The sequence below is a fragment of the Talpa occidentalis genome, unplaced genomic scaffold, assembly GCF_014898055.3.
Source record: "Talpa occidentalis isolate TD23 unplaced genomic scaffold, MPIMG_talOcc4v2.1 talOcc4.11, whole genome shotgun sequence".
NCBI lineage: Eukaryota > Metazoa > Chordata > Mammalia > Eulipotyphla > Talpidae > Talpa > Talpa occidentalis.
In genome coordinates, this window is record NW_023601104.1 from 18,646,415 (window position 1) to 18,669,633 (window position 23,219).

At 34.5% G+C, this 23,219-nt stretch overlaps 1 protein-coding gene across 1 annotated transcript in view; it reads left to right on the forward strand.

The window, feature by feature from the left end:
• The window catches only part of AP4E1 (adaptor related protein complex 4 subunit epsilon 1), a 56,940-nt gene that overhangs the window by 8,057 nt on the left and 25,664 nt on the right, over positions 1-23,219 (forward strand). Inside the window, 10 exon segments of the mRNA XM_037502475.2 lie at positions 746-819; positions 2,296-2,417; positions 5,009-5,168; positions 7,168-7,334; positions 10,544-10,617; positions 18,438-18,560; positions 18,661-18,770; positions 20,838-20,977; positions 22,004-22,116; positions 22,227-22,345. Coding sequence (XP_037358372.1) covers positions 746-819; positions 2,296-2,417; positions 5,009-5,168; positions 7,168-7,334; positions 10,544-10,617; positions 18,438-18,560; positions 18,661-18,770; positions 20,838-20,977; positions 22,004-22,116; positions 22,227-22,345 — 1,202 coding nt within the window.

Below are 23,219 nucleotides of genomic sequence, written 5' to 3' on the forward strand. Positions count from 1 at the left end.
GAAGAATGACAGGAAAATTATATGGAGCATCTAGATTCCATGCACATGACATTTGTCAGTATTAATGTGTTTTCTTAATACTAAGATGTATATCTTTAGGTTTCAGTATTATTCAAATGAAAATGCTTATTTAAGTCAATGAGTACAATTAATGCAGTAGACAATATTTTTCACTCAGCAACTGCTATTCATTCAATAGTGTGTCTTCAAATGGAGACAATAAACTATTGGTTCATTTAATACATGATTTACATTGTATCGGTTGGTATATGGTAGCTCATTCAGTAATACAAATGGAAAGTAATTCACTATTAAATGTAGTAGCTTTTACTATACCTGAGAGGAGAAAGCAAACATTGTATAAAAATGAACAATTATGTAAAATATATATAAATTTTTTAAAATGTAGTAATTAGTTTTTGAATAATTTTATGTTTGGCTACAAGATAGAAATATTTTGATTGATTGTGAATATTTGCAAAAAAATTAGAAGACATATTCCTGATATCATTACAAGACCTTATTTTGGTATACATTGCCTGTTTTCATTTCAAACGTATGCTGTGAAATACATAATTCTAAAAAATTTCAGAATGAAAAACACTTGAAATTTTCCTTATTGAAGTTTTTGTACCTAATATTTTGCAATTTGTTTTTGTATTGACCTGTAACTGGTACCTTTGTGTAACTTGGGAAAGTTACTTTGAGCAGGTAATAATGAGATTTTTCTCCTCAACTTTTATAGGTTATTTGGCTATTTCTTTATTTCTACATGAAAGTCATGAACTGCTGCTGCTCCTTGTGAATACAGTTGTAAAGGTACTGTATTGTATGTTGGTTAATTTGAAGTCTTAAATTATTCCTGCAGATGTGACATTTCCCCTTAATCATGTTGAATTAGATGTTTTTGAAAGAAGATAGGCTTATAATGGGCTTATAAAGGTCATTTAGATCAGTTTCTGCATCTGTAAAGTGAAGATAATGATATAACTTAGCCAAATTGTACGGGTTACTGCTTCTATTTTATTGTTTCATTTTAAAAAGCAAAATTAGAATTATAGCTCATTTCTCTAAAGATGCACTTTTCGTATTGTTGCCTTTTTCTTTAGGATCTGTTTTTTTGTTTGTTTGTTTGTTTGTTTTGATGTATTTATTTATGCATACAAGAGCTGGGGTTAAGTGTGTAGGATCTGTTCTAAAGGAATATAGATTTAAATGGAATGTTGAAGTCTTTTAAATTTTGTCATTTTAAAGGACAATAGAGTACAATTGGATGAATGAAATATACAGATGATCAAAGCACAGTTTAATCCATACTTCTAGTATTTTTCCTGTTAAACTTTTTTATTTTAAAGATTTATTTATTTTTATACAAGAATTGGGGTACAGGCCAGAGATGTGGGGGTGAGGGTGAGAGGATTCACCAGAGACAGAGCAGGGAACAGAACAGGCAGACTGATGAAATACACTGCTGAGGGGAGCAGTGGGCGAGACAGGAGAGTTCTGTCCCACCATGTGGGTTTCTCCCTGGCGGGCCGGGAATCAAACTCCTGCTGCAGTGGCTGCGGATTGCTTCATAGGTTTCGTCTTAACCCCTGCGCCACCAGGGAGGCCCTTTCCTGTTAAACTTTTAATGAAAATTGATTATGAAGTATAATTGAATTGTTGAGCTTTCTCATGTTTTTCTTGTGTCAATCTTTTGTGTATTTTGTGGGCAAACACCTTTATTCTGTCTTATGTTAATCTTTTATATGAGTGTGTATATGTATGTAGCCTTTTCGAATTTTGAGTTATAGGCTATTTTAAGGTTTCTAGTTGTTTAAATTTTTTCAAATTTATTAAAAACATATTTTCAGGTTTTATTAGAATGACTTACAAACTTTGTGTAATATGTAAGCATATGTGAATACTTGCATTTTATTGTATAGACTTGAGAATTACTTCCTTTTTAACTTTCAGTAATGTTATTAACAAGAAAAATTCATAAAATTGATTGTACTGGTTTGGAAAAGTTTAAAGACTGTAATAAATAAAGACTGTAATAAAGACTGTAATACTTTATCCAGTGTTAGAACAAATACAATTACTTTTTGACTGTGTTTGTCTCTTGGCTCTGTTAAGCCAAATGAAATAGATATATTCCATAAAATATGAGGTAAGCCTGAATGTACAAATTACTTATATAATTGGTGGAAAACTATCAAGTATGTAGGACCATTGATTGCATTGTTGAGCTCACCATCCGGAGTATCAGAATTTGCACTAAATGTTTTCTTTGCTTAATAATTATGTCAGGACTTGCAGAGCACTAATCTGGTAGAAGTATGTATGGCACTTACGATCGTCAGCCAAATTTTCCCTCAAGAAATGATTCCTGCTGTTCTTCCATTAATAGAAGATAAGCTTCAGCATTCTAAGTAAGTAAATTGTTTTTAGATAGGTGTTTATGCTGTGTATTTCAAACCAAAATTCATTATAACTTTAACTTAATACCACCAGGGTTGAAGATACTCTTCAATTGCTAGATACAATGCAAAAAGCCTCAGTAGGATCGTTCTTTATTTTTATGTGGGTTTATAAAAATATTAGGGAGTCTTTTTTTTTTAATGTTAAACTGAGAGATAGGCTTAATGTCAAGATTCTGTGACTTTCCACTTCTACCATTAAAAACAGTGATTGAGTTTTTCCTTACCTACATTGGATTGGTTGAAGCACCTTAGTACTCACAGGTTGTTTTGAGGATGAAGTAAAATAATGGAACACATTTGGAAATGCCTCAAGTCATATGAATAAAAAACTTTGCTATCTGGGGATGCATATTCTATGTTATAGCACAGTATATCCAGAAAAATTTTGCTAGTCTTTTAAGAATTCTTAACTCTCTTCCTTATTAGCTTGACTTACTTTTTCACCACACTTGGAATTCTTTTGTTTTTGACCAAACCTTTCAACTTCATCATCTTTGAAAGCTTAGGAAACATTGTGCATTTTCCATTTTTCCTTTGTGATCACAGTATTTTAACTATTCTTACATTCGTGATAGATTTATTTTGTTACTTCTACAATATTTATTTCATACGCTTCTTAAAGTCAATATAATGTTCTAAGATTATAAAATACTGTTTATGATCTGTGTTCTTCAGGAAATCTTGGACCATGAATCTTTTAGCTAAAATAACTTTTAGTAAAAATTATAGAGTAGTTTAATAGGGTTTTCAGACTTTTTATAATGTTTCAGTTATGTCAGATCTGTTTTAGAACAAATTTTCTGGGTATAGACAATTATTGGAAATAAAATGTAGTTTTTTCTTTGATAATTATAGGTGGATCTGATCATAGCAGAGCATATTTTTATGTAATTTTTCCATACCACTACCATTTTTGTGGTAGTCATACTTTACAGACCCTTTGCATGAAGTTCTTTTGAGAATTGAATTTTTTTTCTTACTGCTTCTCATCTACTCTAATTTCAAGTCCTGGCTTCTCCTGTCTTCTACTGGCTAGAGTTTAGGCTTTTCGAAACTGCTTCTGCTGTTATGTCCATACCTAACTCCATGCTGTGGAGTAAAGAAGAAAGAATATGGGACAGAGCTACAGGTAGGCTAGTAGATGTCACAAAGATAATGTGAGACAGGGCTTGGACCTGACTTTTGAATCCCAGGCTGTGTTTCAGTATGCCAGACCTGCAACCCAAATCTAGGTGTCTTGATGTCTTGCATTAATACTACCATTTAGGGCAGGCCTAGAGATTCCTGAGTCTCTTCAGAGTTTGTATCCTTCTTCTGTATTCTTTTATTCTTTTACCTACTGTCTCTGAGAACTAATATTGGTTAATACCCAGTAACTATTGGGTAGTTTACAGTCATTAAGGTATTAATACTAATGGAAAGTCTGTTGTTAACTTCTTTCCTTTCTATGTGAAAAGAATTTCCATCATGGCATAGTTTGCTTACAAAGAATGAGTTGCCTGTAAGGGGAATTTAGCAGGAGTTAGGTGATCATTCATTAGGACTCTTGTAAATGCTATTCTTTAGAGAACATGGGATTGCATTGAAGAATCTGATTTTAGAAAACAAACTATATTTAAGAACCCTTAGAAGTAAATACTTCACTTCTGTGACACATGTGAACACTGCTGTTGTATTCTGAAAATATGAGATATGTGGATATAGGCATGAGACAGAAGAGGAAGAAATACACTCCCTTGGAAATATGATCAAGGATAGTAGTGCCTTATTTTTGTTTCTTGTGTGCTAGATTTTCATTATCTGTTACAAATGAAGAGCAGAATTTCTGTATACTTACCCTCTTTGTTGTAATGAGATTTTTGAAACATGAGCTGGGCACTGAAAGGAGTAACACCTTTTAATTTCACGTGAATCTGCCAACAGAAGTATTTGGAGTATGTGTCCATGATATAAAAAAGAGAAACATGAAAAGCTCAGAATGTTAAAGAGACTTTTAATATTAACAAAGAGATTGTTTAATGGTAATACATAATACCTCTTAGTGATGTAAATTTACTATTGATCCATTTCCTAATTTCAAGACATATGACTTTCAAAAATGGTGTTAGAGTAGTAGGGATTTGTTTATCTTGTTTGTTCTGGTTTCAAATGTAGTATATGCTGGTTACCAAAAAATTCCATAACTGGAGAAATATATAACATGATCAGCTAAAATTTCTTGAGGCCTTACCTCTAGAAATAACCACTTTTTATATTTTGGTGGATTAAAATAAAGAAATTGATAATAGATGTATTATTTTCTCATTTTAGATTAGGATAATAACTGATATACATGTATATACATTTTTATTGAAGTAACATTGGTTTATAACATTATGTAGGTTTCAGGCATGCAACTTATAGATCAGTTGTCAGTGTATACTATATTATATTCACCACCAAAAACATAGCTGATATTTTGAAATCATTTGATCCATAATCTTCACCCTAAATCCCTGACGATTCAGACGACTTGCTTAGATTTCATTTTTTACCTTTAGGGAGATTATACGAAGAAAGGCTGTCTTGGCATTATACAAATTCCTGCTTATTGCTCCTAATCAAGTACAGCATATCCACATTAAGTTTCGGAAAGCACTTTGTGACAGAGACGTTGGGGTCATGGCTGCTTCCTTGCACATATACCTTCGGATAATTAAGGTAAGTTGGAGATTTCAGCAGGTACAGAGTTGGTACTGTTAGCAATATAAAAGAAAACTCAGATTTTTCAGTAAAAATGTATAATACATGTTTATTATTTTTAATAGTAACTTTTGAAAGTTGTCGATGGCAAGAGTTATAGGCACATTATAGAATTAGTCTTTTTTAATGCTTAAAATTTTTTCTTGTTTCTAGTATCTATTGAAGGTGCTGTAAATGTGTAGATTTGTGCTTTTTCAAGTAGTCAGTCTTTTATATAACTTCATGGGATGCATAATAACTTACAGAAATGAGGAGCGCTAGTAGAGGCTGTGCAAGGTATAGACTACGCTTTCAGACAAGGAAGGACAGAATGGTATGGTAAAATTTTTCTAAATGGTGATGACAAGTTCATACTAATTCAGCCCCAGTTTATTGCTGTTTGAAACCCTTTGTATCTGAAAGTATGTATTTGTTAGAGAGTTGATGAGTACTTCATAGTGAAATAGAATATGCTATTAAATTCAATTTAAATTTACAGAACTGAAGGTTGTTTTCACTTTTATGTATTGTTTTCCAAAATAATATGCTATAAGTACACATTGAATAATGTCTTATTTTTCCTCTAACATTTACTAAGCTTTGAAAAAAACTATTCCCTTCCAAAAATTTGTCCTTGGTACATAATGAAAATTACAATGAAGAATCTGATGTTCATTTTGGGGAATTTGTATTTTATTTCTCATTTGTCAGATAATCATGGCACACTCACTCAGAAATGCAAACGGATTAATTTTTAATAAGCATGTTCACTGATTTTGGGGAGTTTAAATATATAAGTAGTCTTGGTTATGCTCTTCCACATAGAGCACATTTACATTAGAAATACATACAAAATTCACATAGTATACAGTCCTTTTATTTTCATCAAAAGAGGAGATATTACTGCCCTCATTGAATATTATAGTTCTTTACTCTTTTCCCCCTAATTGCTGGTATAGGCATATCTCTGAGGTACTGTGGGTTCAGTTCCAAACCACCACAATAAGGCAAAAATTGCAATAAAGTAAGTCACAGAATTTTTTTTTCATTGTCTAGTGCATATAAAAGTTGTTTCCACTATACTGTAATCTATTAAGAATTCCACAGCATTATGTTTGAAAAAAATAATGTACATTAAATGTGACACAGACATGAAGTGTGCACATACTATTTGAAAAATGGTTTTGATAGACTTATTCAATGTATAGTTGCCACAAACCTTCACTTTGTTTAAAAAAAAAAAAAACAACAAAAAACTTGGTTGATGTTATCAACCAATGTTACTTTATTAAAAAAAGAATTGAAAAATCTGGGCCTTCCTGTTGGCGCAGCAGTTGAGCGCTGGGTTTGCTAGGCTGCCCGCAGCCTCTGCAGCGCCGGTTCGATCCCCGGCTGCTCCCCGGCCACCAGAGGAGGGTCCCACAAGGCGCGGCGCGCAGACCTTTCCTGCCGCCCGCTGCTCCCCTCAGCAGTGTGCTTCGGTCCTCCTGCCTGCTCTGCTTCCCGCTCTGGCTCTGGTGAGTTCTCTCGCCCTCCCGCGCTTCTGACTGTGCCCAGTGCTTGTATAAATAAATAAAAATAAATCTTTAAAAAAAAAAATTCTTTAAAAAAAAAATTAAAAAATCTGTGAAACTCAATGTAGTGATGCACAATAAGATAAATAACCTGTATTGGCTATTAAAGTCTTTCTAAGATGAAGTTATAAGAACATTTAAAATGTGGTTAAACTGTTTATAGGGACAAACAGAGTGGTTGACACTTTTCAGGGGATGATTCAGCTTCATATGGGATAGGCAGGGTTTCGTCATGGAAGAAATTACGCATATTAAAGCTCTGTTTCATTAAATGTGAACATGAAACTCCTAGGTAGCTTGTATTAAGTTAGAGTCTATAAGGCATTTTAACCAGGTCTATTTTATATTTGTTAAGACATTATTAGTAGTAAAGTTTTTTGTTTTATTTTGTTTTCTGGATGTAGGAGAACTCATCTGGATATAAAGACTTGACTGGGAGTTTTGTAACAATTTTGAAGCAAGTAGTTGGAGGCAAGCTCCCAGTAGATTTCAATTACCACTGTGTGCCAGCACCATGGTTACAAATTCAGCTCTTGAGAATACTAGGACTTCTAGGAAAAGATGATCAAAGGTAAACTAGTTTAAGTAAATTTGATAACCTTAAATTTTGGTCACCTAGAGGTTTCATGATAAGCTAGGTTATTCCCAATGCTTAACTTAATAGTGATAAAGGAATCTTTCTAAGAAATATATAAATTCAGGTTGCTGGGATAATCCTGGCTCTCTGCTTACCTTAATCTTGCTCATGGTGAAAGGTACCTTTGAGGCTCCATAGCTTCTGTTAAGCTTTCTTAATTTTGGTTTAGGGGTTGAGAAACTTATTCTGTAAATGACGAGGTAACAAATACTTTTTGATTTCCAGGCTATATGTTGTCTCTTACCATTATACAACTCTGCTATGTAGCTCCATAGTAGCCATAGTTTATAAATGACTGAGCACACCTTTTTACTGATACAAAACAACTATTTGTGGACTCTAAAACTTTAATTTTCCTCTCCAATCATTAAAAAAATGTAAGCATTTTTGGGCCTCCCCGGTGGCGCAGCGGTTGAGCGCTGGGTTGCCAAGCTGCCCGCAGCCTCTGCAGCGTCGGTTCGATCCCCGGCTGCTCCCTGGCCACCGGAGAAGGGTCCCACATGGCACGCAGACCTCTCCTGCCACCCGGTGTTCCCCTCAGCAGTGTGTTTCGTCAGTCTGCCTGCTCTGCTCCCCGTTCTGGCTCTGGTGAATTCTCTCACCCTCCCGTGCTTCTGACTGTACCCAATGCTTGTATAAATAAATAAATAAATCTTTAAAAAAAAAAAAAAAAAAAAAAAAAATGTAAGCATTTTTAACCTACAGCCATACAAAAATAGACATGGAATGATTAGGCCTGTGGACTGTGTTTGCTGACCCTTGCTGTAGTTGGATGTGAGCACTTCACCTTCTTAATTCAGTTAATCTGAATTCCTCTTTTAGCCAGTAATTTTTATTAAACTTTTGTGGGTGTTTTTTCCCAACTATATATACTTATAGCTTTTTATTTTGCCATAGTTTTTCAGACTTACAGAAAAGTTCCAATTGTAGCATTTGCTTTATCTTTCTCTGTTTACATGTATACACAGTTACTTTTTTCTGAACTGTTTGAGAGCAAGTCCAGCTAGATTTTAGTTCCTTGAGAGCGAGGACCATGGCATAAATCCCTAAAGTATTTCTATCCTAAGAAAATTGCTAATCAGTGTTCTGATTTTATTAGACTTTCTCTTTTAGGCAGTAGTGTACATTTATATTCTAATTCTTTTATTTGGTTTTCCAAAAGAACTGTCCACTAGGCTTTTGCTACTAGAAATGCCTCACCATCATCTTGTTAGCATCCATTTGCTCATGAGCTTGTGATGAACACCACTTGGGCTCTGATTGAACTCAGGTATAAACCTGAAGGTCATGGAACACTCACACAGATTATTAGTTCTAGTTTTATTTTATACAACTCAGCCTATCCTAGTGTGGAATTTTAGTTAAAGTTCACTGGAATTTTGTTTTAAAATCACAAATTTTATAGTAATGTACCCCAACTTCTTTGGTCTAAAAATAATTATTGCCATCTTATGTTGTCAGGAAGTAACTTTGGAGGCATTTAGTGAATTTACTGAATTGACTAGCTCATTATTCTCTTTCATTCCTTCATGGATGAATTTAGAGACTATATGAAAGGATGAATAAGATAGTGCTTACCTTTATGGAGCTTAGTTGAATAGTAAGTAGGCTCAATTCCTTCAATAAATAAAGACTAGAATTCCTTAATGTTGTGAAACATTAAAATGTTTCTCCTTTGTAGTTCTAACTTTAATGAGATTTTATGTTAATATCAATTTTACATATGATTAATTCAATATGGCAAAGTAAAAATATTAATCTATTTTATAACAGGATTCTGAACCTTTTAGTTGAAAGAATTAATTTACTGGAAAAATATTTTATTTTTATTCTTTTATATTTATTTTCTTTTGTTCTGTAGTATAGCATTCTACTTTTTAGGCTTCTAATATTTAGTTTGATCATGTCTGCAAATGTTTCCATATTTCATGTGGTTAATTGTGACTCTTAATGCTAGACATTGGCTTTGGATTTTGAAATTGAGTGACTAGGCTGTAGTTGTTTTACTGAATTTTTTTTTTTTCAGGGATGGGATGGGAAGATTTGCAGTGTCTATTATATGGTGTTATAAGTGGAAAAAATGCTTATGCAATAAAACGAGGGATTTTAAAGTATGGTTCTGGCTTCTCACTGGATATTTGTACTTTAGTAAAGACAAACTAAAAGTATATGCACTTCAAACTGAAGTACATTTCTTTTTTTTAGAATAAACATTTTCTTGAGGTACATACCATAGCAAATGTGTACAACCCCAGATTATTTTGGTCTTTTATTTGTTTTATATTGTAGTTTCTCAGTGAGACTATTGTATGTATTCTCTATTGGTATAACTTTTTTTCTCTGTACTTTTAAATTTGTAAAATATACAGAAATACCAGCTCAGAAGCCATAGTTTTCTCATTGGCCTATTGGAAGAGGAATTTTTTCTTCTAGGCTTAGGACTCACTGAAGCACTGTATTTTCCTAGTGTATTGACCTCAACACAATTACTGTTCCTATAAGCAGTGACCATAACATAGGAATAGTGGTAGTGTGTGTGGTGTGTTAACATACACTAAAAGGGTGTGATCATGTATCTCTTAAGTCATATATAATGCTGTAAGCCAATGTCTCCACAATAAAAAACAAAAACAAAATAAAATATAAAGGGGTGGTACAGATCTCTTAATTCTACAAAATATGGTTTCTTTAATATAAATGAAAGTTAAACTTTACTTTTGAAGAACTTAGTGCTAAAGACTAGTATTTGTATTTTTTTTGAAACTGTGGTTAAAATATAGATAGAAATAATCTGGCTATATAATGTATAACTGTAGAAACTTAGAAACATTTTATTACGAAGAAGTTATAAAAGATAGTGTATTCAGCTACACCAAACCAATCAAACCAAAATCAAATTTGTAAACTAGATACAGATTGAGGAAAGAATTAATCAACATATTTCAATATATCTCTTTATTGAGTAGTCAGCTTTGATAAAGAGCAAATGGAATCTTTAAGAAGTGAAATACCCATAACTTCATAAAATGAATTTCTTTCACTTCTTTTCTGTAGATCCTCAGTTTTAAAGAGAAGTTTGAAAGCAATGTTTTATTGGGTTATAATACTATAATTCTACTGCAAATAAAATATCTTTTAAACAGGACAAGTGAATTAATGTATGATGTTCTTGATGAATCCTTACGAAGAGCCGAATTAAATCACAATGTCACATATGGTAGGTAACATGTAAATACTATGCTAATGACCAACAGTGTGTTTCAGTATTATGACTAAATCTGTGTCATATTACTATAAGTTCCAATAGAGTGTTACATGTTCATTTTTAAGGTGGTTCTTTGAGTTATTATTTTTCAATGTAAGCACTGAATAACAAATAATTTTCAGTTGTGACATTGTTTTAAATGTTGACCTGAATTCATTATGATAATTTTCTTTTCCTTAAGACTTTATTTTTAAGAGAAATTATATGAAAGCATTAAGCATTTAATTGACTGTGAAGATAACTCAGTAACCTGTTCCTTATTTTATAAGCCTATATTTGAATGTAGTTCTTAAATAAATCAATGAGTCAACTAGTTGTCAAATATTTATTATAATTTCTCTTATTTGTCAGACCCTATGTAAGATGTTTGGACTATATCTGTGAGTAAAACAGAAACTAACCACTCATTGAGCTCATAGAGTAGAGAAATGAAAAGGGGCAGGTGCTATAAATGTTGCAAAGAAGAGATACGTGGTGCTCTGGGATGTCTTAGGTGAGGGGAAGAACATGGAAGGTTTTTCTAAAAAAGTGATTTTTAAGAATATAGCCAAAGAATTCATAGTAACATATAAAGATATATAGATATAGAGTAGTAACATACTATTTTGTGAAGAGATGATAAACTGTGTTACATACAATTTTAAAAAGTAATTTTATGATAGGAAATAATAAATTGGGGAAGACGGTAGAGAACTGAGAAGAGTAACCAAAAAAAATTTCCAGTTTTAGTAGCAAAGGAAGGAACTATTTATTAGTTCTTTTATTGGTGAGTTTGAGAAAGCTCAGTGGAGAAATTGAGCTATTTGGAGATACTTAAGAACACTTAACACAGTTTGAATTCTGCATGCTTTGGTAGAAGAGGTATTGAGAGAGATGACTCAAATGAGAAGTAATTTCTTAATCTGTGACATAGATTTGTGTTTCATATGCGTAGATGGTAATGAAGGCAATGTGAGTGGTTTATTCATTTATTTAACCAGTATTTGTTGAATACCTACAAAACAAAAACTTGATTTGCCAACTAAGTGTAGATTGAGGAAAGAGGTGATTGATTTAATGTATTCCTCCATGCTAAATGTAGAAGATTAAAAGAAAAATAAGGTAGACACAGGCCCTGCCCTTATGAGTGTGTAGGCCAATGAACAGTTGATATTATCTAGGGCCCTGCTATATAATGAGGTTTAAAAAAGGGAGGGGCAGAAACCACTTTTATTGAGATAGTTGGTTTGGATAGAAGTTGTCAGAATTTTTCCAGGTAGCTAAAGTAAGTTAAAAAGTTTTGTTTGAGATAATCACCATCAATGATAAGGGTTTTAAAGGCTTTCAAGGAATTCTGTTAAAGCTCTGCCTTTTTTACTTGCAGAACTTTTTTCTTGGGGTCAATTGACGTTTCAGCTTTAATTTTTTTTATTTTTGAATAGGTAATATATGCACATGGTTCAAAATTCAAAAGGTACAAAGGGTATACAGTGAACAGTAAGTGTCGCTTCCACCCTTATCACCCACCACCTAGTTCCCCATCCTAGAGATAACCACTATCATTTGCCCCTTTTGATTTGGAGAAAACTATATATGTAAGGAAATATTTTTTAATGTTCTCTACTAGGATACCCTTCTTTTTATTAAGATTGCTGGAGCCAACACCAGCCATTTGTAGACTGTTAGTCTAGTGTTTTTCCTTGCCACAGAAGCCTTATAATTTCTGTTCTCATTTATTTCCTTTACTCATCTTTCCATTGTTATGCTTTCCCATCGTATTTGTTTTGATACATTTTATAGCTTACATTGATTATGTGAGTGGTGTTCTCTAGTAATCTTAGTATAAATATTTTATTAAGAATGTCAATTTTAAATTTCAAACTTCATAAGGGCAGGAATTGTGTTTGTCTTATTGACCAGCAAACCGCACTACCTGGCATTGAATTCATTGATAAGTAATATGTTTCAATAGCACTAAAGGAAGAGAAAGTTATTTAACTTTTATCAGTTATCTGACTGGTTTTCATTCTTAATACTTTCTAAGCCAAATTCTTAATGAGAATTGTATTATTGTAACTTAGTGTCAAATCAAGAAATAAATTACATCAAAGACATTTATTGAGTATCTGCTATGTACCAGGCATTGTATAAAGTAAAGTAGAGGATATGAAGAAGTATAAAGCAAATCTTTGTCTTCAAGGAATTTACAATGTAATGGTAGAGAACCTATTTAGGAGCCCATATAGTAAGGCAGAATGCAGAGGGGTAGCACAGGGAATAAATATTACTGGAATTCAGAAGTGGTAGGGCACACATAAGATTTACTGATGTAGTGGCACCCTGAAAGTACAGGGTTTAGATAGCTAGTAAGAAGGGAGGTTAAACAGAATTATGGCTAAGGGAGCATGAAGGAAGGAGCAGAAATGGGAGTGTAGAATGTTTCAGAGAACACTGACTCGCTGATCATTGACTAGACAGTGTGTAGTGGGAGCAGCAGAAAGACCATGTTGCAGAAGTCCTCTCCTACAGCCACTTGAGTTTGGATTTTATACTTTATAAATCTAAAGGTGTGAAAGATTTTGGGCAGGATACTGATTTATTTAAAAAAAGAAAATTCCCTCTTAAACAAGGACATTGATTATTTCATGTAACAGGAAGTATGGCAGTTCTCAGGGCTGATAGTTTCGGTTCTTCCTTGGGCTGGCTTTAACGTCAGGTTGGAGCCGAGATGGCTGCCACAGATCCACGCCTCTGTTCCAGGCATGGTGATGGCATTTAGAAGAAAGGACTCACTTGCACCTGGGTTCTTCTTAAGATCATAGTAATTCTCTCTCCAGAAGTTCCCAAATAGACTTTCTGTCATTTCCCATTCACCAAAACAAATTCCTTTCTCTAAGTCTACACTTGGATAAAGGAATGAGATGATCACAGCTGGTTTTCACTAATTAGGGCTCATCCCATGGAGTTGACTCCCAAAAGGAGTTAACATTTTAGGAAGCACATGGCTGAGTTACTTGAGCCAAATTACTTGGTTACTTGAGCCAAATTAGAATTGTGCTAGAAAGAAAGGAAGTAAAGGCTGGGTAGACACTGAGCAGCATCTTCTAGAAAACTAACTTCTTAGTTGTTTTCCTTGGGGAAATTTTATTAGTAAAATTACTCTTGTTAAGATTAGGAGCTATGGGGCCTCCCCGGTGGCGCAGCGGTTGAGCGCTGGGTTGCAAAGCTGCCCCCAGCCTCTGCAGCGCCAGTTCGATCCCCGGCTGCTCCCCGGCCACCGGAGGAGGGTCCCACATGGCGCGCAGACCTCTCCTGCTGCCCACTGCTCCCCTCAGCAGTGTGCTTTGGTCCTTCTGCCTGCTCTGCTCCCCGCTCTGGCTCTGGTGAATTCTCTCACCCTCCCGCGCTTCTGACTGTACCCAGTGCATGTATAAACAAAACAAACAAACAAACAAATAAATAAATAAAACATGCCTCTATTAAAAAAAAAAAAGATTAGGAGCTATGCCAAGGAATGAGGGAACACTCAAGTGCTAAGGGAAAAGAGAAGTTAGAAAAGAATAAGAGAAAAAAAGGATTATCTCAAAAGACAAGACACAGATGAATTGTACAAAAGGCACAACCAAAGTGCTTGCCCAGAAGGTGTGAATGCTTATAGAAGTGATTATGAGGTATTCTGAAGCACAAGTGGGACAGAGAGAGAACTCAGGATTTAGAAAGATATGGGGATCCGGTGTCTAGAACAATGAGAAGGAATAAAATGACAAATGAGAAGAAGGAAAGAAATAAGGGGAGGAAAATCCCTGCCGGGCAGCAGCCACTCAGGGGAAGGTGCTGTTGCTGCGAGGCCTGTGCTGCCGGGAATTAGTCCCTGACAACTGGCTTCTGACGGGGAATGGTTTTTAAATAGCTGACTTCCTTTGTACCTCTGTTCATTAAAAATATAATTTAATAGTGAGGGAATTCAGCAGAGTTGTAATTTGGAGACTAGAGCCTGTGTTTACCATCTAGTGAGAGAAATTACCTATTAGGGTAAACTTCTGTTTCAGTCCTGGCTCAGTTTGAAGATGTGGTATTTGAGTGTGGTCTGCCCAAGGGATAGGAATGGACATTATAATTAACAGTAGTTTATTTCCTCCCCAACTTTTTCCAGAATGACTTAGTAAACCCTAAACCATCACTTTGTTCTTTAGAATGCTTCCTGGGAATATCATTGTACACTTGCTTCCCAGGAACACTCTAACCCTCAGAACTTCATTGCCTGTGATTCCTGTTATGTTGTGTGTGAAGCTCAAGATTATAGTACATGACAGCATTATGAATATATACGTAATGATCTGTGACTTGCATAATTCAGCTCTACAGATACTTTATGCTTTGGGTATTACTGTGTAACAAATGGATGCCCAGAATTTGCATTTAAATGCAGCTTGACTAATATGAGCAAAATGCTACAAAACTATGAAAAAAGCTAGCCTTAGATAATAGCCCATTTTCTGGTACCTGTTTAATTGGTCATTTTTTACTTTGGTTCTGACATGTTTTCCAACTTCTGTCAAGTGTCCATCTTTTGTAACTTCTTAGATTCTGTTATAGGCTTAATATCTTAGTCCTATCCTCAACTTTTTATCCAAAATAGTCTTCTACTTCAGCTCCCAGAATGACATTTTTACTAAGCCACTTCGTAAATTGGGGGATTTATATAAAATGGAATATAAATGACAGAACCATGAAATTAGATAGAAGTACTTTTCCACTAAGTTCACTTAAAAGTCCTGAATATTGTATGTAAAACAAACAGTAGACTCTGAAAGGTGTAAAAAAGAAGATGTCTTTTCTTGGCATAGAAGGACTATATCGTCAATAACCTGAGTTTTCTTTTTGCTTGATGTACCCCAGAGTAGGTACTGGAGAGTCAACAACCTGGAAATGGCAACAGGGCAACAAAAATAACCCAGAAACCCTCCTCTCTAGCCAAAGGACCAAGAAGATAAGGGCACAGAAGAGACCAAGAAGATAAGGGCATACCAGCAGGGAGAAAACATCTAGTCAGTAACCTCTCTATTCCAGCCAAGCAGTCATGACTGCAAAGGGTGAGGGAGAATCAGACTTTATGACAAGGTGCCTTAACCATCCCACTGGGATGGTGGCAGAGAAACCCAAGAGCTGGGATTTCATCCCTGCCAGGCAAGAAAGGAAGCCGTCTACCCTGAAGTGTCAGTGGAGATGATGTGGGAAGACTCGATTTCATCTTCCAGGAGTGGGGAAGAAAGAGCTACCCTCCTCTCTTTGCTGGAATGGTGTTAGAAGAAGCCTAATGTGGAAAGTCAGTATCTCACCATTGGTCAGTGATGCCTTGGCCACCTCCTCACTGTTGGTGGAGGCTGCCTGGGGAGTCGTAATGAGGTGCCCCTCCCTTTCCTGGGCAGGGTAGCATCAGCAGTTACTTCCACCCCCACCTGGCAGGAACCGGGAGTCCTTCCCCCAAAAGTCAAAGGAGACTTTATACCCATTGGGCAGTACTTTCCTCCCCCTTGCCAAAGTGATGTCAGTAGATGGAGACATTCCTTATTTAAAATGAAAATCTAGGGCCTTCCCTGGTGGCGCAGCGGTTGAGCGCTGGGTTGCAAGGCTGCCCGCAGCCTCTGCAGCGCTGGTTCCATCCCCAGCCACCTGCGAGGGTCCCTCACACACACAAAATAAATAAATAAAATAAAATAAAACGAAAATCTAGTGTGAAGGATGAAGTATCAGTAGAACTTCAAGTTTGGTTTGAGCATAATCCAACCCAAAGCAATCTAATAAAAACCATGTCACAAAGGATAGAACATTATTAGTTTTCATTTTAGTAATTTTTACTTAATGGTATTTTGGTCAGGACTTACTTGACTCCTGAAGAATAAAGTTCCAGATTGTGTATTCACATTTAGAAAACCTTAGAAGCACTTTTTCTTTCAACCACTGAGGGGTGACACAGCAGAATGTCTGCTTTTTCAATTTTGGACTTCCACTCAGATTTTGGCAGAGTTGGAGGATAAAGGGATTTAGTTCTAGGTAGGAAAATGATTTAAAAAAACTATCAAATTCATTTTCAGTTCATTTATGCCTAAGTTGACCAGTAAGTACACATTTTAAACTATTATTTTTTCCTATATCACCTTTCTGGAAATCTTATTCACATCTGACTATAAAAGTTTAGATTTTAGATGGGTAATGAGAAGCTTTTGTGAGTAAAGTAATTGGATAGCAAGTAAAGGAAAATGTGTTAGTTATGACTGAAAATTGAGCAATAACATTTTTCATCTTTCTTGGGACTGTCATGTCTGTTCAGGGTTTGGCAAACTTTTTCTGAAAAGGGGGCCAGATAGTAAATATTTTGACTTTGCAGGCTACATGTAGTTCTATCACTTTTTTTTGTTTGTTTTGTTTTTTATAACCTTTTAAAAATGTAAAAACTATTTTTAGTTTACAGGCTTACAAAAATAGGCCGAACACTAGAGTTAGTGGCAGTTTGCCCACTCCTGCCTTAGTTTGATAATTCAGTTGACCAAGGCAAGCTCCCTTTGTTTAGTTTTTAGCACAGTAAAGACATTTTACAGCACAAGTATCTGAAAGTACAAAGTATGTTCTTAGGCTCAATTTACTTTATAATTTATCCTTTAATTAAGGTCACTTCCCTTCTTAGGGAGAAATTTATATTTCAGATTTTTTCTGATTTCTTTCTCATCTGTCCCTCTCTTTTTCTCTCTCTCCCTCTCCCCTTCTCTCAGAAGTGTGCAATACTGAAATAATCAGAATTTATCTTATATGCAAAGAAGTTCCCAATTGTTAATGTTTTAAGCTTTTGGAAATAGAGGATTGATTCTGTCAAGAACTTGATATATGGGTGTGGTGTGGTAACATACATCTGTAGAGGTTTTAATAACCTATACTAGCATATATAGTGTTGTATATTACTGTTCCCTCAATTAAAAAAAAAGTTTTAAAAAAAGTACTTGATATGCTTCAACTTGCAGTAGAATTGTTTTAAAGTATACTGCTTCTGTGTCTCAGTTCTGATAGTTTGGTTATGTGGGGCATGTCCTTTATGATGCCTAAGTGATTCTTCTTTACCATGTCAGAGCTTCAGCGCTAGCTCCTTGATGCATGCTCTTTAAGAGAATTTGAAAAAAATTTTAGTGTCCACTTTAATCATCTATCATAGTTATCAGATCTTTGACTATTATTAGAAAATCAAGTTTGCACCCTATAAAGATATTCACTAGATTGTTCTGTATCCACTGAGGTTATTTTTAAAGAACTGACTTGGAATATTTTTGAGTAGAGGCCTTAAAATTATTATATTGAAATAAACTATATGATTTCTGCATGTAAATGGCAGAAACTTCCTGAGAATAAATGATTTTAAAGCATTCAAGGAGCATTGGAAATGTCTGTGTATAGGAAGAACAGTGAGTACGTTGCATGTTAATTAGAATGTGACCTGGAGGACAGGGGACTTTGTCTGTTTTCTTTATTTCTGTATCCATAGTACTAGAACAATGTCTGGTACATAGTGGGTGTTCAGTAAATACTTGTTGCATGAATGAATATGTCATTCTTATCTATTAATAAATATAATTCTCTTTAAGTTGTGCTATGGTAACCTTGTCATAATAACTACATAAACCGGAAAGCAGTAAAGTCCACATCTTTGAAAAAATTTCCAATTAGTTTGTTTTATTGTGATTTTATGCAATTTGTTTTATTTTACTTTAACATGAATCTTGACATTTTATATATTCTTTTTCTAGCTATTCTGTTTGAATGTGTGCATACAGTCTATTCTATTTATCCTAAATCTGAATTACTTGAGAAGGCTGCCAAGTGCATTGGAAAATTTGTTCTGTCACCTAAAATAAATCTTAAATATTTAGGTAAGATGATTGGTTTTTCAGCAGAAGTGACAAAGAAAGCTTTTGAAATTGCTGAGTATCTGTTTCATGTTACTTTGTATAATGTAATCTTTGTTTCTAGGACTGAAGGCTCTTACCTATGTTATTCAGCAGGATCCTACTCTGGCTCTTCAACACCAGATGACAATAATTGAATGTTTAGACCATCCTGATCCCATTATTAAAAGAGAGGTAAACTGGTACTTTGAACGTGCACATGAAGTGTTATAATTTTTAAACTTTATGTTGGTATTACGATGAGAGATTGGTGGGTGGTGTGTATGTGTGTATTTTAACTTGAGAGTCTTTTATTCTTCCAACTATGGAACTTTTCTAAAAAGTGCTTCAGTTAGTATCCATAGGAATGGTTTTAAATTATGAATCGGAGGATGTAGGTTCAATAGTTAGTGTACGGATTCACTAATACTTTTTTGGTCCAAGAATTGTATCAATAGGAGACCTGAATTCTATTGTCAGTTTTAAGATGAAATTTGTGGTAGTTAATAATTTTCATTATTGCCCTTAACATCTATAAAATAAAGTAATATATCCCCTGTTAAATATGTGGGAATGTTGAAAGAATTAATGAAGATATGCCTAAAATGATTTTTATTAGTACAGATGTACTAATTCCTTTGTGTAGGCATTTAGGAGAATGGCAAGGCACCAAAGGACATTAACAAATCTCTGTGGTTCTTCCTTTTTCACAGATAAAGAGTATGCATTTTCTTTGTGTGGCTGACCCCTAAATTGAGCAGGATTGACTTCAGTACAATTTTCTTTCTATTTTTTTTTAAAGCATGGACTTTATTATTGCTGTATTTAGTTATTGGGCTCTCAATTTAAAGGACTCAAAGGGCAATAGACTTTTAAAATTACGAAGTCTGATATCTTTGGTGTGTTACCTGCAGTGAAAAAAAATTAGTTGAATTATTTGAGGAAGGGGCTGAGTATCAGTGGGTACCCCAAGAAGGCACTGCACTATTGTCTGCTCAGTGTCACTGGCACGTCTAACCTTTATCAGTAGTAATTATATGCCAAGGACTTTGGTTGTTGGTTATGCAGTGACCTACTTCTTGGGACTGGGGTTCCCTTTTACCTGGCTTTATTACTCTCATACAGGGAGAAGAAAGGCAAAAAGGAGCTACCAAAGTTGAACAGAAAAGACCTCTAGCTGTGCCATTCTCATACCCCGGGCAGTCCTAGAAATGCTGAATTTCATGGCTTTAGTGTAAGAAGTTAATTTGATGTAGATTATCTGAAAATATGTAACATATAATTTAGAATCTACAGGGAGCATATGTGAAACAGCTCCATAAATTGAAAACTATTGGTAGGGAGATCTGTGTAAGTATAAGGTTTTAAATGGAGTTAACTGAAACAGTTTTTGAAAAATCAGACTTTCAAAATCTGTTATCCTTGGTACTTTCAGTCCTGGCTGAAAAATTAGAAGGAGCCCTTAAGATACTTAGGACAAGTTTGACAGGTAGGATAAGTCAGTGTATGTAAGTAAGAGTGTAAAATTCTCTTGCAGCTATTGGTGTTGTTCCTAAAACACTATAAAATGATATTTTCTAAATATTGCCCTTAGTCTCATATTTTTAGCACCTTAATGTAGAGCCTTAAGGCTAGTAAAATGGGAGCTCAATCTGGCAGTAGTCTTCCTTCATTTTACTTAAAGTAGCAAGGAGTATATTCCTCAGCACTGAGAAACTAGCTATAAAATGTTTCTGGATTCCTGAGTTTCTGAACTTTGCCTTGTAGGCTTTTAAGTGCTTGAGCCATCAACCTTTGCCCATCAACATTAGGGGCTGTTTGCTCTTAACTGACAAACCTACTCGAGTTCAGTTTTCTGTTGCTTGGATAATGTGGAAAATACACTTTATAAGGCTGGATTTTTATGTGTATGTCTGAGAAGACTTAGTAATGTAGGGTTGAGAACCTGTTGTATTTTTAGAAACTAAATTATAAACCTTTTAACTTTAGTCTTTACACGGCATGTCATGTAGAAATGTCAGATTGTAATTATATCAGTAAAGGCTTTTAGACTTTGAAATCAATCATAATTCATTTTTTGACAATAATTTTGCCTTAAATTCTGTTTCATTTAAAATATGCATTTCTTGAGCACCTATTAACTGATTTCCAAGAGATCTACATAAAAGTGGAAGAATCAACTATTACTAACCTATTTGTTACTATGTTTGTGTTATGCATTGTTTTATAATACTGTTTTTTTTTCCCCTCATTCTTAAACAGACACTGGAACTTCTTTACAGAATTACTAATTCACAGAACATAACAGTGATTGTCCAGAAGATGCTTGAATATTTATATCAGAGCAAAGAAGAGTATATTATCGTTAATTTGGTTGGCAAAATAGCTGAATTGGCTGAGAAATATCCTTTGCTTGAACCATAAGTAATAAAATACCTTTAGTTACACAGTGACTTTAAAAGAAAGTCAAGTTAAATTCAGAGAACCAGCAATCGTTTCTATTCCTGATTTTCAAACCTTTTATCAAAAACAAGAATTTATGTAGTACTGGTTTGGTTCTTTTCATTTGGTTGGTCACTATTGTAAACAGGAATCTGCCTGATTCCTCTTTCAATTCCTCCTTGAGACATTACTTCATACTCAAATTTCTTTTCTGAGTAAAAATTCTTGGGTTTTTATTTTGGGGTAGGAGGAGGTCGTTGCTCAGGATGCTAAAAATGATTCTTCACACTGTTGCTTATGCTGGAAATTGTCACAATAAAGTATTTAGGAACTGCATTCATCTGCTGCTATTTTTCATTTGCTTTGTAAATGTGAGAGAAACTTTAAAGGTCGCAAAGATATTTCATTCTCTTTAAAGTGTCTTCTAAATCTAAGAAAGAAAAAAAGGAATAATGTTAACCCTTTGCACTCCGCTGTCCCCTCTCAGGGAACATTGGTAGCCAGTGTCCAGAATGGTTCGGAGTGCAAAGGGTTAAATCAGATCATCTTGGAAATTGTTTAAGGATTGTTTTGTTGTAGCCAATGCTGCCATGGGTAGAAGAACAATAGAATTTTAGGACCAAAGAGGAACAGATTAGAAAAGAGGTTAAACAACTTCTTCAAGTAGATACACCACAACGCTTAGCCTTTCTAAGTATTGATATATCGTTTTCCATTGTTTGTTCTTAGCTGTGATGTTTCTTTCAATTATTTCACATCTATATCTTGGATGGTTATATGCAAGTGCTGGATAAAGTGATATCATAGTATCGGTTTATTAAGCTTTTACTGAGCACCTGTTTTATTTAAAACTGGAGTATAGAATAGTTTATTGTCAGCAGTTAAAAGTAAAAATGCCACACTAGGTGAATAGGGCTATTTTTAAAAAAGGTTGATGCCACTTACGTGGCACATGGAAGTGTACTTTTCCTTAACACTGTGGACACATATGCTCCTGATAATGCATGGTTTATTCAAACAATGAATGCTGTGTTTTCAGTGGGAGGAGATGTAATGCATCCCGATATTCCCAATAACTTTCTAAGACTGCTAGCAGAAGGTTAGTAAACTGTTACATTGTAAAGAAAAGATTTAAAATTAAATGTTTTAATTACAGAGTCCTTTAGAAAATCTAGTAGAAATTAAAATGATATATTAATATCTTTGTAGGTTTTGATGATGAAACAGAAGATCAACAATTAAGACTTTATGCAGTTCAGTCTTACCTTACTTTATTAGATGTGGAAAATGTGTTCTATCCACAAAGATTTCTTCAAGTTATGAGTTGGGTGAGCAAAATACATTAAATCATAAATGTTTATACCATTGCTTTTATAAAACCAAATAGTACAATATGTTTCTTTCAGAAATCTTTCCATTCTGCTCAGCTAACTCTCTAGCTGTGAATTTTTTTTCTCAGTAGCTACTTTCTCTCATTTAACTGTTGTCTGTTCTTTCTCTTTGCCATCTCTTATCTAGTCTTTTAAATATGTATATTTATTTAGATAAATGTTTATAATACATTTCTTGTGTTTTCATTGTGAACCTATGTTTGTATCTGTGAATACTTATGTACCTATGTTGCATTAGTTTTTTATTGCTGCATAATAGTGTTACCACAAACTTAGTACATAAAGCAACACAAATTTAATGTCTCAGAGTTTCTGTGGGTCGGGAGTCGAGGCATGGCTTAGTCGGGTTCTCGGTTAGAGTCTTTCAGGGTTACAATCAAAGTGCTGGTTGGGTTGTGGTCTCATCCAGAGGTTGACTGGTGAAGGATCTACTTCCAAGCTTATGTGTGGTTGTTGGCAGGATAGTTTCTTAAGTCTTAGGACTGGGATTTGAGTTTCATACCGTTGACTATAGACTGCTGTTGAATTGCCTTCAGCTTTTCCACTTGGGCCTCTCAACATAGATGTTTGTGTCTGCAAAGCCAGCAAGGGAATTTATGTCTTTGCAAGAAGATCACAATTTTATGTAATATAATCAGATATTATTGCATACATGCCATCATCTTCATGTATTTTTTGTACATAAGGGTCAGTGTTTAGGGGGAGATTTGGTGTAGTGTAACTGATGGGTCATAGATTATATTTAATATTTTGTAGTTCTGCTAAATGTTAGCATATTAATTTAAATTTAAACTTCTTTTTTTTCCTTCTT